This window comes from Pongo abelii, chromosome X (genome assembly GCF_028885655.2).
Source record: "Pongo abelii isolate AG06213 chromosome X, NHGRI_mPonAbe1-v2.0_pri, whole genome shotgun sequence".
Classification (NCBI taxonomy): domain Eukaryota; kingdom Metazoa; phylum Chordata; class Mammalia; order Primates; family Hominidae; genus Pongo; species Pongo abelii.
This window is the reverse complement of record NC_072008.2, coordinates 161,633,876-161,658,531: the sequence shown is the minus strand read 5'-3', so window position 1 is coordinate 161,658,531 and position 24,656 is coordinate 161,633,876. Positions and strand designations below refer to the sequence as shown.

The window sequence follows — 24,656 nt, the reverse complement described above, 5'->3', positions numbered from 1 at the left end:
GTTTTGAGTTAATATTCATTTATCGTGTGGGGTCTCAGTCCAACTTCATTGTTTTGCACGTGGATATCCAGTTGTCCATTCACCAGTTGTTGAAGACTATTCTCTCCCATAGTCTTGGCATCCTTGTTGAAAATCAGTTGACTGTAGATGTGTGGGCTTATTTCTGGACTCTCAATTCAATTCCATTTTTAGTGGAGGATTTGAAAATCAGCATCTTGGTGCTAGATGTGCTCATAGCCACTGGGTGTCACTTCTAGTCCCTCTTGGTGGACGGAGCTGAGAAAGATATGTACATATACATATACCTTTCTCAGCTCTGATATATATATATATATATATAGGGTTTCTGTGTGTGTGTATATATATGTGTGTGTGTATATATATATATATATTTCCTTTGAACAAGAGTTCATATTAATGAACTCTTCCAATTTTAATCCAATACCATGAGATTCATTTTACCCTTCCTCCTTTCCATGCTTTTTTTTTTTTTTTTTTTTAGACAGAGTCTTGCTCTGTGGCCCAGGCTGGAGTGCAGTGGCACGATCTTTGCTCACTGCAAGCTCTGCCTCCCAGGTTCATGCCATTCTCCTGCCTCAGCCTCCCAAGTAGCTGGGACTACAGGTGCCTGCCACCATGCCCAGCTAACTTTTTTTTTTTTTTTTTTGTATTTTTAGTAGAGACGGGGTTTCAGCGTGTTGGCCAGGATGGTCTCAATCTCCTGACCTCGTGATCCACCCATCTCGGCCTCCCAAAGTGCTGGGATTATAGGCGTGAGCCACTGCGCCTGGCCTTTCCATGTTTTCAAATAATTTCTGACATTGAGAAACCTAGCTCCCATTTTCCTCAACAGATTTACTTCTTCGCTCAATCAACTTAGTTATTTGCTTAATGTAACACATTGCTGGCTGCCTCCTCACCCTGAGGGCACTGGCACAACATGGCTTCCACTGGATCTCTCCCACCCGACCATGGAGCCACAAAGCTGGAAACTCTGACACTTCCACGCAGTAATCCCAGCCTGCTTCCTCAACCATCAGGCACTTTGACACCTCCATGTACCTGCCCCTCCCCCAACATGCTTATCCTACAAATTACTCAGATTACTAGGTTAGAAAAAGAATTTCAGATTTTAACAAAAAAATGAGCCAGGCATGGTGGTGCGTGCCTGTAGTCCCAGCTACTTGGGAGGCTGAGGTCAGGAGGTCAAGGCTTCATTGAGCCATGATCATGCCACTCCACTCTAGCCTGGGCAACAGAGTGAGACCCTGTCTCAAAAAAAATATTTAAAAATTTAAAAACACAGCCAAGTGAAATGTCCAGTAGAGAGGTAGAAATGTAGGTCTGGAGTTCAGATAGAGGCGTGGACAGATACAGATCTGTGTGTCAACTGCATATAGGTAAGCAAAGATAGAGAAGTCTATGAATGAATTTGAGAAGGAACAGCTAAAGAAAAGAATAGCAGGAAGGATAGCCAGAGAAGAAAATAAGAGAAGCCAAGGAAGTAGATTTCAAGGAGGAGTGACCAACTGTGTCAATACTGAGAGGTTCATTAAGGACGGGAAAAGCAACTATTGACTTTCACTGTGTGGAGATCATTGGTGACTTTGGCAGGAGTAGTTTCAATGAAGCGCTGTGGGCAGAGGTCACAAGGCAATGAGTTGAAATTATAGGAGATAAGAAAACAGAAAGAACAAGTATATACAGTTACCATGAGAGTCTTGGATGTGATTGAAAATAGAGAATCTAGTGTTCATAAAGGGATACAGGGTTGTGTAAAGGTAAGCCAGATTGGTGCAGCTGGGAAAATAACGATACATCCTGTTCACACCACTGTTTCTTGTGATGCTCAACACTTTTAAAGACTGGACACTGAGCTAAAAGAAACCTTGGTGGTCAACTACTCTAATCTCATTCTATACCTAAAGAAAATGAAACCCAGAAAGGGAAAAGGACTTGTGCTAAAGGTTGGCCTGTAAAAATATTCCAATCGTTTTATTCCCCTCAAATTTTCTAGCACCCTTTTCTTATTTCATAAAATAGGTACCATACGTCCCAGTTCCTTACTTAAAACTTACAACTTTTCATTTTGCAATAATTATATACTTATAGGAAGTTGCAAAAATAGTACAGAGTCCCATGTATCCATTACCCAGTTTCCTCCAGTGGTACGGTTTTGTAACTATAGCACAACTTCATATCCAAGACATTGACAATGATATTATACTGCTATCTAGACTACAGACTTTATTCAGTATCACCATATTTTACATGCATTCATTTGTGTGTATGTAGGTCCATACAACTTCAGCACAGGTAAAGATTCATGTGCTTAACCTCATAATCAAATGTTATAATCAACATCATAATCATCATAATCATATAAAACTGTTCCATCAGCACAAAGGAACTCCTTGCGTCATCCCTTTATAGTCATACATACCCCACACCCCCTCCAGTCCCTATCCCTGGCAACCATTAATCTGTTCTTCATTTCAATAATTTTGTCACCTCAAGAATGTTATATAAATGCGATCATACAGTATGTGACCATTTGAGACTGGCTTTTTTTGTTCACCATAATACACCTGAGGTACAACCAAGTTCTTGTATCAACAGTTAGTTCCTTTTCATTCCAGAGTAGTATTCCAAGTTATGGATGGTTTGTTTAACCATGTACCTGTTGTAGGACATCTGGGTTGTTTCCAGTTTGGGGCTATTACAAATAAAGCTCCTATGAATATTTGAGTACAAGTACAATATAGGTTTTCATTTCTCTGGAATGAATGTCCAGGAGCACAACTGCTGGGTCTTATGTTTAAGTTGATTAAAAAATTATGTTTAACTTGATAAGAAATTCATAAATTCTTTTCCAGAGTGGCTGTACCATTTTACATTCCTGTCAGCAATGTATAAAATATCCAGTTTGTATCCTCATCAATATTTGGTATTTTCACTATTTTTTCTTTAGCCATTGAGATAAGTAAGTCATAGCCTCGCTATGGTTTCAATTTGCATTCCCTGATGACTTATGGAGTTTAACAGCTTTTCATATGCTTACTTGCCATCTATAGATCCTCTTCAGCGAAACATCTATTCATGTCTTTTGCCCATTTTCTAATTGGACTGTTTTTATTGTTGAGTTTTTGTGGCCTTTTTTTTGAGACGAGGCCTCACTCTGTTACACAGGTTGGAGTGTGGTGGTGTGATCAGAGCTCACTGCAGCCTCAAACTCCTGGGCTCAAGTGATCCTCCTGCCTCCCTAGTAGCTGGGACTTCTGGTGTGTGTCATGGTGCCCAGCTAATTTTTAAAAAAAATTTTTTGTAGAGACAAGAGTCTCACTATGTTGCTCAGGCTGGTCTGGAACCCCTAACCTCAAGCACTCCTCCCATCTTGGCCTCCCAAAGTGGTGAGATTACAAGCATGAGCTACCATGCCTGACTTCAGTTGAGTTTTTAGCACACTTTATATATTCCAAATTGATTAGATATATGGTTTGCAAATTCATCTCAATCTGTAGCTTATCTTTTCCTCTTCTTAAATTACAAGTTTTTAAATTTTGAAGAAGTCCAGTATATCAGTTTTTGTCTTTTATGGATGTGCTTTTGGGGCAAAGTCCAAGAACTTGTCACCTAGCCCAAGATCCTGAAGATTTTTCTCCTGTGGCTTTTTTCAAAGTTATATAGTTTTATGTATCACATTTAAGTCCGTTACACATTTTGAGTTAAATTTTATATAAGATGTGAGGTTTAAGTAGAGGTTCTTTTTTCTCCTCGCTATGGGTGTCTAATTGCTCCAGCATAATTTGTCAGAAAGGCTATTCTTCCTCCATTGAATTGCTTTTGCACTTTTTCAAAATCAGTTGAGCATATTTATATGGGTTTATTTCTGGGTTCTCTCACCTGTTCCATTAATCTATGTTTCTATTCCTCTGCCAATACCATCTATCTTGATTACTATAGCTTTATAGTAAGTCTTGAAGTCAGGTAATGTGAGTCCTCCAAGTTTTTCTTCTTCAAAATTGATTTAGCTTAAGTAACTTTACACTGGATATTTTCATATTTCCTATAGGGAAAGAAAAAGAATAGAGAAGAACAGTGGCTGTGGGAAATTAGGGACAATATAGTATATACATTCCATATGCTCAAGGCTAGTGGTTTTCAAATGTTAGTATGCCCCAGAATCAGCTGAGTAGTTCATGCAGATTTCTGGGTTTTATCCCCAGAGATAGAGTATGACCTTCAAGTGATTCTGATGCAGGTGGTTCTGGACAACACTTTGAAATGTGAAAAATGAGAAGGAGAAACAAAAACCAAAAACAGCCTTTATCACTTAACTTCTAGTATCCAACAAGCATACTTTGTTTCCAGTATGCAACAAGCACACAGAAAAGTATGTCTTTTCTGCAGACACATTTATCATTTGTGCTTTTACATGATAAGAGTAATGCAACCAAACTTTTTAAAGCATGATTTTTATTACATCCTAAATCCTAAATGTTTCTGGAGAAACACATTTTACTATAATGGAAACTCCTAGGCAGATAGGATCTGCTCAATAGGAATTTACTTCAGAGTCAAATATTCTAGAACTCATGTTTGGCTAAAAAGGGCACCCTCAGAGATTCAACGTTTGATAGGTATCTCAGAATATATATTTTAGAAATCAAGAAGGAAGACACTGCCCTCTCAATGAGGGCATAGAGGTGGGGTGCTTCCTTCCACTCACACTAGATTTATTATTTGCTTGTCCAACATAAGCATCATACCTACAAAACTGAAACATAAAATATTCTAGTGAGTGAATGTATTTGAAAATGAAAATAAAGACTTCCAAGTTAAAAGAAAGGGAAATATAAATGTTTAAAATATACTCTCCAGACATTTTATTCTAAGATATTCCTTGCCATTGTACCACCCATAGCCTTTTTAAAAATAACTTTCATATTCTACTTAAATCATCTTGCATAAGCTCCTTATTGGTCAGTTATAGGTAGGAGGGTTGAGTGAATTCTAATTAAACTGTCAGGAAGACATCCTATGCTGATTGCATGTGAAAAATAACTACTCTATTGTCTGCCTGCATGTGAGCTGTGTGCATTTTCAGACTGTGTTTAGTACACAAATTGAAAAAGAAGTTTTTTACCCCATTTTGTCTCCTGCTTTATTCTAGAGAAGAAAGTTCTTGCATAAGCTCTTCCTTTTCTTGTTGCAATTCCTGCAAATGCTGTTGGTTTTGCTCCAGTCTGTCCTCCAACCACTGTAGGAGAGGCCCGCTGACTGCCGACATCTGACTGCACAGATTCTTGGTAAACACTTCAATAGGAAAAATAAAGATGAGAATAATTGTGGAAAAGCACCATCCACTAGCATGTTTCCACTCTATCACCAACAGACCCCCAACTATGAGCACAGAAAGAAGGGGTTGGAGAAGGAAGTAGAAAAAGTGTAATAAGTAGGACTGGTAAACTATTTTCTGTGCCTAGCCAGGGGAAAAACAGAAGAGCTGAGCATAGAAAATACCCATTCTGAGGCCATCTTGAATCCATAAGCCAGAGGGAAGCCTGGCAGAAAGGGGGCCAGGTCTTTACTCCCTTAGGCAAAAAGGCTAAGAGCCACGAAAGGGTTCCTTTCCCCAGCCTTTCAGACCTTCCCTTGCTGTAAACCACCATAACCTCCTAATGGACCAGCATAACCTCCTAATGGGCCAGAAATCTGCCTTCTGCAACTTACGTTTCCAGAGCGCCCTGTAGGTATATAAACTGTGATGTACATTGCAGAAATATACATTAATTGAATACAGAACAGAGGGATGAAGAGTAAGGGAGTTACCATCTTTTATGCTTTACTGTGAATGTTCAGCTTCATGGTGAGACAAAGATTCTAAGGTACTCTTTTAAAACAAATTCCATCTAATGTAAGTATCTTTTTCTCTCTCATAATATGTGACTGTTACTTAAATGACTACCGTCCAGTTTTTTGCTATTTTAAAGATTGCAGTTAAGTGAGATTGCTAGATCTAAGTACATGTATACTTTAAAACTAATTATCCAGTATTTTCCAGATTGTACCAAATTATATCTCCAGGAACAGTGAGACTGTTCACTTCCCTCACATCCTCACCTAATTGTCTCTCAATTTAATCTTTGAAAAGGTGAAAAACTGATAATCTTATCTTAATCTATACTTCTTTTAAAGATAATAGTTAACATTTTTATTTTTGTAGGGGCCCATAAAAGTCTTTAATTTTTATTTAGTCAATCTTTCCTTTTGTGAGTTCAGGGCTTCACATTATACTTAGGCTATCACCTTCCTAGAGTCTGAAAAAAATTCTTATATTTTCCTCTTTTAACTTATAAAATGAGCTTTTGGGGGTGTAATTTACAGACAGTAAAATGAACCAATTTAAAGTATACAGTTCTATGAGTTTTGACAAATGTATACCCCATGTTATAATTTGGATATTTGGCCCTCCAAACCTCATGTTAAAATTTGACCCCCAATGTTGGAGGTGGGGCCTCATGTGAGGTGTTTGGGTCATGGGGGGTGGGTCCTTCATTAATAGATTAATGCCCTCCCTCAGGGGTGAGTTCTTTCTCTGTTAGTTCCCACAAGAACTGGCTGTTAAAAAGAGCCTGGTCCCTCCCCCATTCTCGTTTCCTCTGTTGCCACATGATGTCTGCATACACAAGCTCCCCTTTGCCTTCTGTCACAAGTGGAAGCAGCATGAAGCCCTCACCAAATGCAGGTGCCAGCACCATGCTTCTTGTTCAGTCTGCAAAACTGTAAAGCCAAATAAACCTCTTTTCTTTATAAATTACCCAGCCTCAGGTATTCCTTCATAACAACACAAAATGAACTAAGACATCCCATGTAACCAGTGCTAGTCAAGATACATACCATTTCCACCACCCTCAAACAGTCTCCTCCGCAGTTGCCTTTGCATCAAATGCCCCTTCACCCCTGGGCCCAGCCAGCTACCACACCATAGATTAGTTTTGCTTATTCTTGAACTTGGAACCATGGAGTATGTAGCCTTTTGTGTGATGCTCCCTTCACCTGGCATAATGTTCTTGAGACGCATCCTTTTTGTTCATGTTTCAGTAGTTTGTTCTTTTTATTGTTGAGTTGTACTCCATTATATGGATATATCAGAGTTTATCCGTTCACCCACTGATACACATTTGTGTTGTTTCCACCTTTTGGCTATTGTGAATAATGCTGCTGTAAACATTTGTGTACAGGTTTTTGTTTGAGCAGCTGTTTTCAATTCTTTGAGGTATATATCTAGGAAAGGAACTGGTATGACATTTGGCAAGTATAATTGCCAACCTCTTTTCTAAAGTGGTTGTACCACAATAGTAAAGTTTAAATATATCTGGAATTTATTTTTTGTGTAGGGTATTAGGTAGGAATCTATTTTCCCCCAAATGGAAATAAAAGAATCTTAACTCCATGAAGGTTAAGACTGTCTCTTTTGTTCAGCCTAGAATAGCACTCAAATGTTTCCTGAATGAACAAAGAAAGAAATGAACTGTCCCAATCCTATTTAGTAAATAATTAATGCTTTTTTCATTTATTTAAAGTAATATCTTTGCTAAATATAAATTCTTATATATACACAGGCCTATCTCTGGACTCTGTTCAGTTCCACTGTATTTATAGTATTCATGGATCCCCAGAGTTCAAAAGAAATGTTGGGCTCAGGATCAGGAAAACCCTTGGGAAAGGAAGCCTGAGGACAACTTGTACCCATCACTTCACTCACTTAAACTAAATTCGCATCTGTCAGCTGAGTATTTCAGGGAAATACTCAGAAAAAATGCTGAGTACTCAAGAAAAAATTCTTACCTGAGCCATTATGGATCTTGGTTACTGAGTCCAGATGTGTAAGGCTAAAGAATAAAATAGTTTAGGTTAGTGGCAAAGCAGCACTGAAGGGAAAGCAAAATGGTCATGGACTATACCAACCATAAACTGCATCACACCGTTGCCAACTGTATTAGATGAATATGTAGTATTTAAATCCCCAATATCAACTTCTTGATGATTTGGGGGATGTGATTTTATTCAAAGATGATTCAAAGTGATAATTTTGAAATTGCTGTCTCTCACCAAAGCTCTTAGTACAAATTTATTGGGCAAGACCTAGTGCTTGGCAACAGGATTAAGATGTTGTGGATTATCCTCTTTTCTCAACCAAAAAAGAAAGTGTCCTTGCCCTTGAAAGATCCAAAGTAGCAGGAGAAAAACAAATGTTGAAGAAATTATCATACAACATGAGAAACATTATGATTGGAGACTGCTAGAAAGCTTCCCAGAGAGGCAAAAAGAAAGGGGCCTCAAGAGTTGAGCTGCTAAAGATAAAAGGACAGAAGAAGAAAAGAGATACTAGGTCCTGAGAAGTAGAGAAGAGGAGTGAAGAGGGTCTCTACCTGTGGATCCTCCTATATGCATCCTGCTCCTCCTGGCACAGGATCTTGGGCAGCTCTACTGCTGATTCAAGGCACACTTTCCCGATAGTGACATGAGGTACAATATGGATTGGGATTTCGATTCTCTCATACCTGTGAGGCAATCAGTTCAGGTCAGTTTTTAAACCCTGAGTTGTTATAATCAGAAGTTCTCTACAGTTTTAATTGAAAGTTTGGGATATGGCATACTTTAAAGATTAAGCATTGCTGTAATTCATTTAGTGATGCAACTTCAAAGTGTTTAGAGTTCAAACTGGGTTCGTCTGGAGAGCAAACTAAAAGCCCGTCTGCAGAGCCAGTATTCCCTAGTTCCATAGAGAATCTAAGGCCACTTCTGTAAATTTAAAAGAAGCCTTGAGAGCTGAAGGTCCTTACGTCTGCTCCCCAGTTAGGGGAAATAGCTAATTAATACTGTTTTCAGTCAAGAAGTTGCCAGTGAGGTTGAACAAATTAATCACAAAAGTCTGGAGAAGAGGAACTACAGACTCTTCAATGACTCCATCACATTCATTATGTAGGTGGGATTACTCACTTGTTCTAACTCAGTGTTTACCAGTGGCCCTCACTTCCCATTTTCTCCCCTGGGGGGAAATAGGTAAGAAATTCACAAATATTCACATGTTCATGCTAGAGTGGGAGAAACAGAAATGTTTGTTACTAAGGCCCAACCAATCTACCTCTACCCACTTCTCACCCCAAATACACCTAAACTCTACCTACCAGCAGGTTCAGTGGAGAATTCAGGTTGAAGGCCCCTGGCACTGTGAGGCCCCACTGGCACATGGTGGTAAGGCAGCTTAAGATCTAGCTTCCCCATCCCAGCAGAACATGTCTAGTCCCCATACCACAACCTAGATGGAACACAAATGGTGGGGCATTACAAGCCCTCCCCTCCCCACACCCAAGTAGTCAGGGTGTGCTTCCATCTAAAATCATATTTTCAGTCTGAAGAACTTTTAATATTTCTTGTAGTAAATTCTCCAGATTAATTCTGCCTGCTTTTTTCCATAAAAATGTCTGGTTTGTCTTAATATAAAATTCTGGGGTTGATAGCTTTTTTCTTCATGCATATTAAAGATGTCACCCCATCATTTTCCAGCCTCCTAGGGTTCTGATGAGAAGTCAGCCATCATTCTTATCATTGTATTTCTCCACTATTTGTAATATATCTTTTATTCCTTTAGCTGCTATACTGTGCCTATTTTAGTTTGCTTGCATTCATATTGCTTGTGATTGGCTGAGATTCATGAATCTATGGGTATGAATCAGTTTTTAGAGAATTCTTAGCCATTATCTCTTTAGGCATTCCTTGTCTACTTCTGGTGCTCCAATTACATGTAAATTAAAATGGGTCACACTGCCTCACAGTTCTGTCACATGCCATTCTGCTATTTCATTCTCTCTTTTTTTTTTTAACTCTTTGCTTCATTTAGAGTATATTTTATCGACCTGTCTTTGTCACTGATCCCTTCTGCTATACCTGAGTCTGCTGCTAGTCCCTCCGGTGATTTCTTAATTTTAGGTATTTTCCACTTTTACAATGTCCATTTGGGTTTTTTTTTAAATTGTGGTTAAAAAAATAAAATTTACTATCAACCATTTTAAGTGTACAGTTCAGTAATGTAAGTATATTAACATTGTTATGAAACACATCTTCAAAACATTCTCATCTTGCAGAACTGAAACTCTATACCCATTAAACAACTCCCCTTTCTCTCTTCTCCCAGCCCCTGGTGACCACCATTCTACTTTGTATATCTATGATCATTAGATACCTTATATAAATAGAAAAATGCTGCATCTGTCCTTTTGTGAATAGCTTATTTCACTTAGCATAATATTCTCAGGGTTCTTTCATGCTGTAGGTTGTAACAGGTTTTCCTTTATTTTTAAGGTTGTATAGTATTCCATTATATGTTACATTGCATTTTGTTGGTCCATTCATCCATCAATGGACATGTGGGTTGCTTTTACCTCTAGGCTATTGTGAATAATGCTGTGAACATAGGTATGTAAATACCTATTTGAGATCTTGCTTTTAATTCTTTTGGATATACACCCAAGAAGTGAGACTGGTAGATCATATAGTAGACCTATTTTTAGGTTTTTAAAGGAACTACAGGCTTATTGCACCACTTTACAATGTCAACAATAATGTACAAGGGTTCCAACTCCTCCATATTCCCACCAACACCTGTTATTTTCTGATTTTGTTAGATAGTAGCTGTCATAATGGGTGTGAGGTGATATCTCACTGTGGTTTTGATTTGCATTTCTCTGACAATTAGTGATATTGAACACTCTTTCATATGCTTGTTGACCAAGAGAAATATCACTTTAAGTCCTTTGCCCATTTTAAAATCAGACTTTTTTGTTGTTGAGTGTAGGAGTTCTTTATATATTCTGGATATTAACCCCTTATTAAATATATGATTTGCAAATACTTTCTCCCATTCCATAGGTTGCCTTTTCACTCAGTTCATTGTTTCCTTTCATGCACAGAAGTCTTAAAGCTTGATGTAGTCTCATTTGTCTATTTTGCTTTTGTTAGCTGTGCTTTTGGTGTCATATTCAAGAAATTATTGTCAAATCCAATGTCATTAAGCTTTTTCCCTATGTTTTCTGCTAGTTTTGTAGTTTGGGGTCTTATGTTTTGGTCTTTAATTCATTTAAGTTTTATATACGGTGTAAGATAAGGGTCCAGCTTCTTTCTTTTGCATGTGAATATTCAGTTTTCCCAATATCATTTATTAAAGAGACTGTCTTTTTCCCATTTAGTGGTGTTGGTATCCTTGTTGAAGTTTGCTTGACCATATGCAAGGGTTTAAATCTGGGCTCACCATTCTGTTTCATTGATACCACACTGTTTTGATTACTGTAGCTTTGTAGTTACTTTTGAAACCAGGCAGTGTGAATTGTCCAAATTTGTTCTTTTTCGAACTTGTTTTGGCTATTCAAGGTCCCCTGAGATTCCATATCAACTTTAGGATAGATTCTTCTATTTTTAAAATGGCCAGCCTGGGTGACAGAGCGAGACTCCGTCCAAAAAAAAAAAAAAAAAAAAAAAAAAGCAAGCGATCCATTGGGATGTTTACAGTGATTGCATTAAATCTACAGATCACTTTGAGTAGTATGATATCTTAACAGTATTAATTTATCCAATCCATGAACGTGAGATGTCTTTCCATTTATTTGTGTCTGTAACTTCTTCCAGCAACATTTTGTAGTTTTGAATATATGTCTTTCACCTCCTTGGTTAAGTTTATGCCTAATTATTTTATTCTTTTTGATATTATTGTAAATGAGATTTTCTAAATTTCCTTTTCTGATTATTCATTGTTAGTATACAGAAATAAAATAGATTTTGGTTTGTTGATTTTTGTATCCTGCAACTTTCTTTTTGCTTATTAGTTCTAATAGTTTTGTGAGTTTTCCACATATATTTCATGTGTGAACAGAGAGATAAACTTACATCTTCCTTTCCAATGTGGATGCCTTTTATTTCTTGTTCTTGCCTAATTGTTTTGGCTAGGAATTCCAGTCCTGTGTTGAATGCTTATTTTTAAATTGAAGTGTATGTCCTTTTATTTTTGAGTTGTAAGAATTCTTTACCTATTCTGGATGCTATACCATTATCATATATGTAGTCCTCCCTTATCCTTGGTTTTACTTTCCATGGTTTCAGTTAACCTGTGGTCAACCACGGTCCAAAAATATTAGATGAAAAATTCTAGAAATAAACAATTCATAAGCTTTAAGTTGCAGACCTTTCTGAGTAGCATGATGAAATCTTACGTCATCCTGCTCTAACCTGCCCAGGATATGAATCAACCCTTTGTCCATCTGATCCATACTGTATATGCTACCTGCCCATTAGTCACTTGGTAACCATCAGATTGACTGTCATGGTATTGCAGTTCTTATGTTCAAATAACCCTTATTTTACTTAATAATGGCCCCAGAACGTAGGAGTAGCAATGTTGGCAGTTCTGCTATGCCAAAGAGAAGCCCTAAAGTGCTTCCTTTAAGTGAAATGATGAAAGTATCCAATTTAATTTAAAAAAAAGAGAACATATCATATGCTAATGCTGCTAAGGCCTATAGTAAGAACAAATCTTCTATCTTTGAAATTGTGAACAATATATTGTTATAATTGTTCTATTTTATTATTGTTGTTGTTAATCTCACACTGTGCCTAATTTATAAACTAAACTTTATCACAGGTGTGTATGTATAAGAAAACATGGTGTAATAGGGGTCAGTACTATCTGTGGTTTCAGGCCTCCACTGGGGTTCTTGGAACATATTCCCCAAAGATAAGGGGAGACTGCTTTTTGTAATTTGCCACTATTTTTTTCTGATTCTGTAGGTTATTTTCACCTTCTTGATAATGTGCTGTGATGCACAAAAGTTTTTAATTTTTATCAAATCCAATTTATCTGTTTTTTTTCCTTTCTCCCTTGTGCATTTGATGTCATATTTAAGAAACTAGTGCCAAATTGAAGGTCATGAAGATGTACCCCTATGTTTTCTTCTAAAGTTGTATTGTTTTAGCTCTTCTATTTAGATCTTTGATCCATTTTAATTTTTGTATATTGGGTGAAGATAGTGGTCTAGCATTATTCTTTTTACATGTGGATATCCAGCTGTCCCAGCACCATTTGTTGAATTGCCTCTTCTTTCCCTGTTGAATTATCATGGCACAGTTGTTGAAGATCAATTGACCAGAAATGTACAGGTTGACTTATGGACTCACAATTCTATTCCACTGATTTATATATCTATCCTTTGCTACCTTTTGTGGTTTTTCTACAATTCTGTGAAAGTCTGTCCCTTTTTTCCTAGTCTTTTCTGTCTGTTATCCAGCTTGGATAATTCTATTGATCTATCTTCAAGTTTACTGACTCTTTCCTCTGGCATTTCCACTGCATTCTCACTTTTAATCTAGAGTTTAAAATTTTTGGTTATTATATTTTTCAGTTGTAAAATTTACATTTGCTTCTTTCTATCTTCTATTTCTTATATGATACTTTCTTTTTAAATATTTGTTGCAACATTTTTGTGACTGATAGCTTGAGCATTTTCATAATGGCAGCTTTTAAAGTCTTGTCAAATATTTCCAACATAAGTGTCATCTTGCCTTTTGTATCTGTTGATTATCTACTCCCATACAAGATGAGATTTCTGTGGTTCTTAATATGTTAAATAACTTTGGTTTATGTCCTGGTTATTTTGGATATTAAGTTATGAGACTTTGGATCTTGTTTATATCCCCACTTCTGTGGTATTTTGAGTTTTGGGGCCCTTCTCCAATCTGCCTGTTATTTACATTCCAGAGTTCACAAATAGCTAGGCTTGGCATTCTTTCCAGAGTATATAGTTGAGTTCAGTGAGATATAGGGGCAGCATGTGTTGATTTCATCTTATGTGTGAAATCATCCAATGCTTTGAAATTTAATAAAATATTTCTAAGTAACACCTACATCAAAGTAAATCACAAGGGTAATAATATCACAAGGGAAATACTTTGAACTGAAGGATAGTTTTAAAAAATAAAAATTATGGATGTAGTCAAAGCAGTGCTTAAAGGGACATTTATGGCTCTTTTGAAAAGACTGATATCATTAATAAACCCCCACCAAGACTGATCAAAGTAAAAACAGAGAACACAAAAATTACTAATGTAAGGAATGAAAAAAGAGAAATCACTTCGGATCCTACAAACTTTAAAAGGATAGTAAGAAGATATTGTGAACAATGTAAACTAAAGTTCTAGGATAAATTCCTAGAAAAGCACAACTTGCCAAAACTAAAACGATACAGAAAATCAGAATAGTCCTACATATTTTAAAGAAACTGAACCTATAATTTAAAACTTTACACAAAGAAAACTCCACACTGACATTGCTAATCTGTTACATTCTACCAAACATTTAAAGAAAAAACCCAAACTTACACAAACCATTTCAGAAAATCGAGATATGGGAACATTTTCTACTTTGTACTATGCAGCCAGCAAAACCATGATATCAAAATCTAGCAAAGGTGTTTAAAGAAAAGAAAATTATGGATCAATCTTATTTATGAAAAAGAGATATAATTCCTAAAAAGATTAGCCTAGTGAATACACTAAAGAGATAATATACAGTGACTAAGGAATGCAAAGCTGGGTTAAGATTCAGAAATCAGTTCATGCGACTTACCACATTAAGGCAAATAATCATATGATTATCTCAATAAATGCAGAAGGAGCATTTGATAAAATTCAACATTCAGTCATAAAAAAGAGGCTTAGAATACTAGGAATACAAGGGAACTTCCTTAATATGATAGAGGCTAACTACAGAAAAGCTAAATTAAACACCAGAGATAACTGGAAAATTTTAAAGCATTCTCTTTTACATCTTATTCATAAATTTTACTGGAAGACTGAGACAGTATAATAAGGCATTAAAGAGAAATTAAAAGGTGTAAAGATTGGAAAAGGTGAAATTAAATTGCCCTTGTTTATGGAAGACATGACTGTTTACATAGAAAATCCCAAGGAAATAAAATCTGCAGATAAATCATTAGGATTAATAAGTACATTTATATCCATAAGGCTGCTGGATATAAAGCCAATATACATATCAATTTGCTATCTAAATAACCAGTATCAGTTGGAAAATTATGAAAAGATACCAATTACAATAACATAAAACACCAAATTCCCAAGAATAATTTAAATGAAAGATGTGTACAATCTTTTCAGATGTTTCACAGAAAAATACAAAAGATAGAGAAATTAAAATCTAAATAAATGGAGGAATACATCAAATTGATGAATGGATTCAATTCTATCCCAATCAAATCTCAGCTGACATGTTTCAGCAAGTTTTCTTGTGGAAATCAACAAACCGATTTTAAAATTTATATGGGGTTACAAAGGGCGAAGAATAGCCAAGACAGTCTTGAAGAATAACAACAAAGGGGAGAACTAATGTTACCACATATCATCAAGACTTATTATAAAGCTACAGCAACTAAGTGTGTTACTGACACAAGGATAGACACATAGACAAAACAGAATTCGCCTAGAGTCCAGAAACATAATCATATATATAGGGACAACTGATTTAAGGCAAAGTGGCAGGGCAGCAATAAATGGTGCCAGGTCAATTGGATACACACGTGGGAAAAAGGGAACATCAACTCACATCCCACATCACATCCTAAAGTTAACACTAAGTAGATTGTAGATTTAAGCATGAATGGTGAAATAATGAAGCATCTCTTTCAGATAGGGAAAGATGTCTTAAATAGTGTAGGACACTAAAAAGCACTAGATCAAAAAGATAAAAAGATAATTTGGACTATTATACTAAATAAACAACTTAGGCTCATCAAAGGATACCATTAAGAGAGTGAAAACCAGGTCAGGGTGAGAGAGTAGATACTTGGAATAGGTATAGCTGACAGCTTGTATCCAGAACATACTGGAATTCTTTTGAAGTACTAAGAAAGTTAAAGAAAAATGAATGTGACTTATACATGAGGGGATATCCAAAAAGCCAATAAACATTTGAAAAGGTGTTCAACCTAATTAGTCGCTGGGGAAATCCAAATTAAAACCACAGTAAGATACTACTGCACACTCACCAGAACTGCAAAAAAAGAAAAAGTCAGAAAATACTAATTGTCAGTGAAGCTGTTAAGCTGTGAAAACCTTCATACACTGTTGGCAAGGATGTGAATTTGTATGATAGCTTGGAAACTATTCTACTAAAGTAATAACCCAGCAATTCCACTTCTATGTAAATACTGAAAAGATACGCATTCACATGGGCAACAGGAGGCTTATGTAAGGATTATTTTCATAGCAGCTTTATTCATAAGAGCCCCAAATTGGAAACAACCCAAATGCCTAACAATAGAACATATAAGTAAATTGTGGTAAATTCCAACAATGAAATATTACACAGCAATAAAAAAGAACTACCATAACAGAGTGAAAGAAGCCATACACAAAGCTCTACTTACCGTATTTTCCCATTTATATAAAATTCAAAAACAGACAAAATTAATCTTTGTTGTTAGAGATTAGGATAATGGTTACCTTTGGGAAAAAAACGAGGGCATAACAATTGAGAGGAGTCACAAAGGAGGCTTCTGGAGGGCTGGTAAGGTTCTATTTCTTGATATGTAGTACAGTTTCACAGGCGTTCACTTTGTAAAAATTCATGGAGCTGATCTGGGTTGTGGTTGCATAGGTGTTTTCATTTTGTGAAAATTGATTGAGCTGGACACTTGTAATTTGTGTACTTTTCTGTGTTACACTTCAATTGAAAAGCTAACACCAACCAACCAAACGAAGTTTATGACAAGCTCTAGAGTATGCTAGAGCTCACAGGTCAGAATGTATGCATTAAAATAGTAGTTTTGAAATCTACAGCTGAAGGGACACTAAACAAATATTTACTGAACACCATGGGAACAGTAATAAAAAAGCATACCTTCTTTCAAGGATCTTACAATGTTAGTGGAAAAACAAAATATTAAAATATAATGTTATAAGTATTACAAAAAGGAAGTATATGATTTTATTAAGTTTCCAGGAGGAATGCTTAACTGGGATGGTATCGGGGGTTGAGAACTAGGAATCCTTTGGTATAAGGAAAAAGGAAACTGTAGGCAGAGTGAGCATATGACAGAGAGAGAACATGGCTGGAGAAATAAGCAAACCACGAAGGGCTGCAGGATTGGGGCTTTATTCTGAGGGCATTAGGGAGCAGGATCATTTTAGAATAGCTACACCACGATACCAAATTGACAGGAAGCAAAATGGGTGAGTGCTAAAATTAAAGAACTTTTAAAAAAATAACAAAAATAAAAATACTACTTAGCATCTATGGGATATATTTAAAGCAAAGATCAGTGGAAAATTCATAGCCTTAAGCATTTATATCAATAATAATGAAAGACAAAAAATATACTCATTAAATTCCAAACTCCAAATGCTAAGATAAGCACAACAAAATGACCAAAATGAAACATAAGGAAGGAAATAATGAACATGAAAGAAAAAGTAGTAAGGTTGGGAATAGAAAAAAAATAACTAAATAAAAATCAGTGTTTCAGGGAAAAATAACAAAATTGACACACCACTGGCTAACATAACCAAGAGAAAAAAGAAATAGCACAAATATACAAAATATGAAATGACAAGGGGGAGATAACTATTGAAATACAAGAGATTTAAAATACGACAGACTATCTGGCAGAGAGATCTCTGTGTAAATAAATTTGCAAACCATACAAAATGAATAATTTCTTAGGAAACTGTACTTTACCAAAATTGACCCCATTACCAGAAAGAAAGCATAAACAGATAAATTCCCAGAGGAGAAACACAAAAAGGCCTAGTTGGTTTCATAGAGGAATTGTCAAAGAACTGATTGTCTCACTGCTACATACATTTCTGTCACAGCCTAGACAGTGAAAGAAAACTCCAAACAATTCTTCTGAAGCAAGTGTAATATATATACCTAAACCTGATAAAGACAGTACAAAAAAAGAATATTTCTGATAGCACTTATGATTTTTCCTGAATACAGAATCTTTCTTAGTGAAGAAATGCTACAGGAATTTCCATAAGGATCAGAAACAAAACAAGATTATCTACTATTTCCACTACTATTTAATGTTCTAAAGAAGATATTAGGCAATGCAGTTATATTTAAGGAATCAATTAGAGGTTTAGGAATTGGGAAATAAGTAAAACTATTTGCAGATGGAGTGTGATACTTATCTGGAAAGCTCTAGAGAAATAAAAGTATAATTAAAGAACAAAAGAATTCAGGAAGATAAAAATTTACATACAGAAATAGTAGCCTTCAAATATACAAGCAAAAAACAGAGGCTGTAATAGAAAAAAAAACATTAACAAAGCAAAAAAGAAGTTAAATGCTTAAGAATAAATTTCAGTACAACATATACAAAACCTATATGAGAAAAACAACACTCCCGAAAGACACAAAAGTAGACTACAGCAAATGGAAAGACAGCCAGTGCTCTTGGATAGGATGATGCAACATCACAGATTAATTTATAAATTTAACACAATCTCAATAGAAATATCAAAAAGTTTTTATCTGGAGCTAGACAAGCTGATAGTAAGGTTCACATGAAAAACCAAACATGTAAGAATAGTCAGGGTCTTGGATGGGCGCGGTGGCTCAAGCCTGGGCTCACACCTGTAATCCCAGCACTTTGGGAGGTTGGGAGTTCGAGACCAGCTTGGGCAACATGGTGAAACCCTGTCTCCACTAAAAATACAAAAATTAGCCAGGTGTGATGGCACGTGCCTGTAATCCCAGCTACTCAGGAGTCTGAGACAGGAGAACAGCTTGATCCCGGGAGGCAGAGGCTGCTGTGAGCCAAGATCGCACCACTGCACTCCAGCCTGGACGACTGGGCAAGACTCCGTCTCAAAAAAAAAGAAAAAAAAAAAAAAAGAATAGTCAGGGAAACACTGAAACACTGAGAAAAGAAAAGCTACAATGTAGACTAGCCCTACGGATAATAAAATATACAATAAAGCCACTATAATTAATGTGATGGTAACTAAATGGACAGAGAACAGAAAGAAATAGATCCAAGTGAATACGGAGCTTTCATATATGGTAAAAGGTGGCATGTAAAATTGCTGACATGAAGATAAGCTTTTTTTTTTTTTTATTATTTTCCCTCACTCTGTCACCCAGGCTGGAGGGCAGTGGCACAATCTCGGCTCACTGCAACCTCCGCCTCCCGGGTTCAAGCAATTCTCCTGCCTCAGCCTCCCGAGTAGCTGGGATTACAGGCATGCGCCACCACACTTGGATAATTTTTGTAGTTTTAGTAGAGATGGAGTTTCACCATGTTGGGCAGGCTGTTCTCGAACTCCTGACCTCAAGTGATCCACACACCTCGGCCTCCCAAAGTGCTGGGATTACAGACATGAGCCACTGTGCCCACCTAACACAAACTTTTTAAACAATGGTTTTGTAACAGGTAGATTACCATTTAGAAAGAGATAAAATTAGATTCATATCTTAGTCTATACAAAATTAACTCTATATAGTTCTGACTTTTGACTTTTTGAACCATGCTGATGTTTCATATACTCTAAGAGGGAAAAAAGTATGGGTTAAAAAAAAATCCTAAAATGGAAAACAAGCAAACAAGAAAAACCTGTCTTTCAAATAAATCATATAACCACACTGAAGTGGTCAGGGGGAAAATAGACTGAACCCAACTAACTATTTTGAGTATACACTCTTAGGCATATGTCCAAACTCATCAAAATGTGTACATTAAATATGTGCAGTTCTGCATGTTAATTATACCTCAATAAAGCTTAATAAGAAGAACTGTGAACAAATTTTGATCTCTAGTTAGTAGGTTTGTCTTTCACGGTGATATAGATTAGCAATTCTGAAACTACTTTCTGTATATTCTAGGGCTGAGTAACAAGTAAACATATTGTGGCTAGCAGAAGCAAGGCATCTCTCTTTTGAAGGAAAAAGTTGCAAATATGGAAAAGGAGAATGCTAGGATGAACCTTAAAGTATGGAAATAGAATTGGAGTTATCAGGTTGAACTCAGAGGTAAACTGGAGAAAGTTTCCAAGCTGAAGCACAAGGAGAACCCCCAGGTAGTGCTTGGCAGATGCCGAGTTGAGAAAATGGAGCTGAGACTCTGGGAAGGCCAAGATAGCTTGTGTTTGCAAGGTAAAGTACCGTAGAGGAAAGAGCTGCATAGGAAGAGAACACTTGGAGGGTCCTCTTCAAGTGTTCAGTTGATGACTGGTCTGGACATGTGTGTGAGCAAACTACCCAGTCAGAGAAACAATAACCTAAAGGGATTAAAGGGAGCAAACTCCAAAGTATGCACAGGGGCAGGAATAGCATCTATTTTCAACAGTCCGAATGGAAAATCTCATAATATTGGAAGCATCAGAGTATTAAAAAGGGTCTTGCCTCAGTAGTGGGGAAAAAATGAACCTTATATTAAACACTGCTTTGTTTCTGCCTAACAAAGCTTAAAAGCAAGATCCAAAGGGATAGGACTGTTTCCTAATAACTTTAACAGTATCTTGAAACAAAACTCAAGAATATTTTTAGGAATACAAATATATCTAGTACCCAATAAGGTAAAATTCACAATGTCTGCATCCAATCAAAAATTATCAGGCATGAAAAGCAGCAGAAGAGTCCAACCTATAAGGAGAGGAAATGAATTGGAATTGGCCCAGAATGATGCTGATTTAGTGACAAAATTGGAGGACAAAAACATTAAAATGAATATTATAACTATTTTGTATGTTCAAGAAGCTAGAAGATTAAACATGTTAAGTATAGAAAAGAAAAAATTTAAAAGATCCAAATGAGACTTTTAGACATGAATATTACAATGCCTGAGATAAAAAGTACAGTAGAGTATTGGCACATGCCTGTAGTCCCAGCTACTCGGGAGGCTGAGGCAGGAGGACCACTTGAGCCCAGAAGTTGATGGCTGCAGTGAGCTGAGATCATGCCAATGCACTCCAGCCTAGGTGACAGAGCGTGACCCTGTCTCTAAAAAAAAAATAATAAATAAAAATTAAAACGTACAGTGGACAGGATTAATGGTAAATTTAACATTGCAGAAAGAAAGATGAGTAAACTAGAAGACAGCAATAGAAACTATACAGAACAAATAACGGATAGAAAAAAAAAAAGACTGAAAAACAATGAACAGAGCATCAGTGAACTGTGAGGTAACGTTAAGTGGCCAAATATATGGTTAGTTGAAATACCTAAAGGAGAGGAGAAAGTGGGACATAAAAAACTAGTGGAAATAATGTCTGAAGTTTTTCTAAATTTGATGAAAAAAAATACATAAATCCACAGATCCAAGCAGCTCAATGAAACCCAAGCACAGGGCACATGGAAACAATTACACCATGATACACTTATACTCAAATGGTTTAAAGCCAGTGATAAAAACAAAATCTTAAAAGAAGCCTTAAAAAAGGACACATTAAGTAGAGTAGACAAAGGTAAAAATGTCAGCCACTTTCTTGTTGAACAGTGGAGAAATATCTTTATAGTTCTGAATGTAAAAAAGGCAACCTAGAGTTCGTAATACCCATTGAAAATATCTTTCAAAAAATGAAGGCAAAGACTTTTTTCAGGTATATCAAAGTCAAAAGAATATAGCACCGGCAGAGCTACACTACAAGACACATTAAAGGATGTCCTTCAAGAAGAGAGAAAATGATATCAGATGTAAACAAAGAAACTAAGAGCACTAGAAATGGTTAAGCATATGGTTAAATACAAAGACTTTTCTTATTTAAATTTCTTGAAAAGATAATAAACTGTTTAAAGTAAAACTTATACATACAAGTAAAATGTATGACCACAATGGCACAAAGGCCAGGAGGGGAGAAATGAAAGTATGATGTTGCAAGATTCTTATACTACGTATGAACTAGTAAAATATCACTCGAAGACAGACTGTGATACGTAAAAGATGTATACTATAAACTAGTGGTTTTCAACCAGGGGTAATTTTTCCCTGCAGAAAACATTTGGCTGTGTCTGGAGATGTTTCTGATTATGACAACTGAAGAAGTGCTATTGGCATTTAGTAGGTGGAGGTCAGGGATGCTGTTAAACACTCGACAATGCACAAAATGTCACCACCCCCCCCACCACACACACACACACACACAAAAACTATGTGACCCAAAATGTCAATAGTGCCAATGTTGACAGACCCTGTGAAAAACCCTAAAGCAATCACCGAAATAACAAAAGACTACAGCTAATTAGTCTATAAAGGAGATAACCATTTGACAAAATATAACATCTGTTTTTGTTGAAAACATTTTCTTATCAATCCAGGAATTGAAGAAACTTCCTCAAACTGATTAAAGGAATCTATGAAAAATCTTCAGGTAACATCATACTTAATGGTGAAAGAGTAAATGATTTCTCCAAAGATTAGGAACAAAGTTACTATGACCGTTCTTACCAGCTGTATTCAACAGCTTATTAGAGGTTCTAACAATGCAATAAGGCAAAAAATAATAATAATAAACAGAAGGCATCCACATTGGAAAGAAAGAAGTGAAACTACCTTTAATCACAGATGACATAATCACCTGTAGATAATCCAATGGACCCTTCAAAAAAGCTATTAAAAGTAATTGAATTTAGCAAGGTTGTAGGATATAAACTCAATATACAAAAATGAATTGTATTTTTATATAGTAGCAATGAATAGGAAAATGAAATTAATACAATCACATTTACAATAATATAAATACATGAAATGTATAGGGATAAATATGACAAAAGATATGGAAGACTTGTATATTGAAAACCACAAACCATTACTGAGATAGTTAAAGACCTAAATAAATGGAGAGATATACCATGTCCATACTTTGGAAGACTCAATATTATTAAGATTTTAGTTCTCCCCAAAATGAATCTATAGATTCAACAAAATCCCAATTAAAATCCTAGCAGGCAGTTTTGGGAAACAGTCTATCAGTGTCTTAAAAAAATCAAACACACATCTACCGTATGTTCAGCCAGTGTGATCCTAGGTATTTCCCCAAGGAAAGGAAAGGCATATATCGACACCAAGACCTATATACAAATGTTCTAAGCAGCTTTATTTGTAATAGACAAAAACTATAAATAACTCAAATATCCATCAACAGGTGAATGGATAAACATATTGTGGTAATATTTATACAATTTAATATTATTCTGTAATAAAAGGGACAAACTATTGATACATGCTGCGACATGGCTGAATCTCAGAATAATTATGATGTATGAAGAGACAGACAAAAAAGTACATACTCTATGATTCCATATACAAAAAAATCTAGAAAATGAAGACCAATCTGTACTAATAGTAGATCAGGGTTTTCTGTGGTTAGAGAAGTGATAGGGCATGATGGAAGAAAAGAATTACAAAGAACCAAGGCTCCTTGGCGAAATAATGAATCCAGGCTGGGTAGAGGAAAGAATGAGACAAACCTGGAACATCTACTTGTGCTAGAAAATCAAAGAAAGATGGGAGTAGGTCAAAATAACACAGGAAAAGCTTCCACTAGCCAATTCTGAAACATTGGGTGCCTCAAAATAACTAATGATAGTAATGGATTAAAACTCATTGAATAAAATAAGGATCCAGGTGTTCACATTAATATAAATAAATAAATGAACAAATAATCAAATTGGCAGAAGAGAAAACTCTTTCTTAGAGAAGAATACCAACTAGTAAATGTTGAAGGAATGATGGAATTAGAACATTGCCATGTGACAAACATCTTAGTAATAAGTAATTTAGGAAATACTAATTGATGAATGCTAAAACTCCCCACAAGATACAGTCATCCCTTCGTATCTGTTGGGGATTGGTTCCAGGACTTCCCACAGACACTGAAATCCATAGATGTTCAAGTCCCTGATATAAAAGGGTGCAGTATTTGCATATAACCTCATCCTCCTGTACACTTTAAATTCTCTCTAGATGACTTATCATCTCTAGATTATTTATAATACCTCATACAGGCTGGGTGCACTGGTGCATGCCTGTAGTCCCAGTACTTTGGGAGGCTGAGATGGGCAGATCGCTTGAGCCTGGGAGTTTGAGACCAGCCTGGGCAACATGGCGAAACCCCACCTCTATAAAAAATATGAAAAAAAATAGCCAAGCCTGGTGGCACATGCCTGTAGTCCCAGCTACTTGGGAGGGTGACGAGGGAGGATCCCTTGAGCCTTGGAGGTCAAGGCTGCCGTGAGCCGTGATCACACCACTGCATTCCAGCCTGGGTGACAAGGCAAGACCCCGTCTCAAAAAAAAAAAAATTATTATACTGTATTGTGTAGGGAATAATGACTAGAAAAAAGTCTGTACATGTTCACCCTGTATGCAGTTTTTTTCCAAATATTTTTGATCCAGGGTTGGTTGAATCAATGGAAACAGAATCCATGAATGTGGAGGGCCAACTGTTTTATTAATATCAAAGGGAATAATTAACTTTACAGTGGAAAAACCTATCAGGCACTACCTTAAGCACATGGTCAAAGTTAAAATCACCAGTAATGGAACAAATTGACATGTGCCTCCTGATACAAATCACCAAAAGAACCA

General features: G+C 36.2%; 1 protein-coding gene across 5 annotated transcripts in view; it reads right to left on the bottom strand.

Annotated features, from left to right (window-relative positions):
• Positions 1-471: 471 nt before the first annotated feature.
• The window catches only part of BRCC3 (BRCA1/BRCA2-containing complex subunit 3), a 53,346-nt gene continuing 29,161 nt past the window's right edge, over positions 472-24,656 (bottom strand). For 4 of the 5 annotated variants that reach the window (XM_024240314.3, XM_009235435.3, XM_009235436.3 and 1 more), the window contains 4 exons: positions 8,436-8,567; positions 7,852-7,895; positions 5,147-5,316; positions 472-4,066 (listed from right to left, as the gene is read on the bottom strand). In XM_024240314.3, the coding sequence (XP_024096082.1) occupies positions 5,165-5,316; positions 7,852-7,895; positions 8,436-8,567 (328 nt within the window). In that variant the 3' untranslated portion in view covers positions 472-4,066; positions 5,147-5,164. 5 annotated transcript variants of the gene reach the window in all.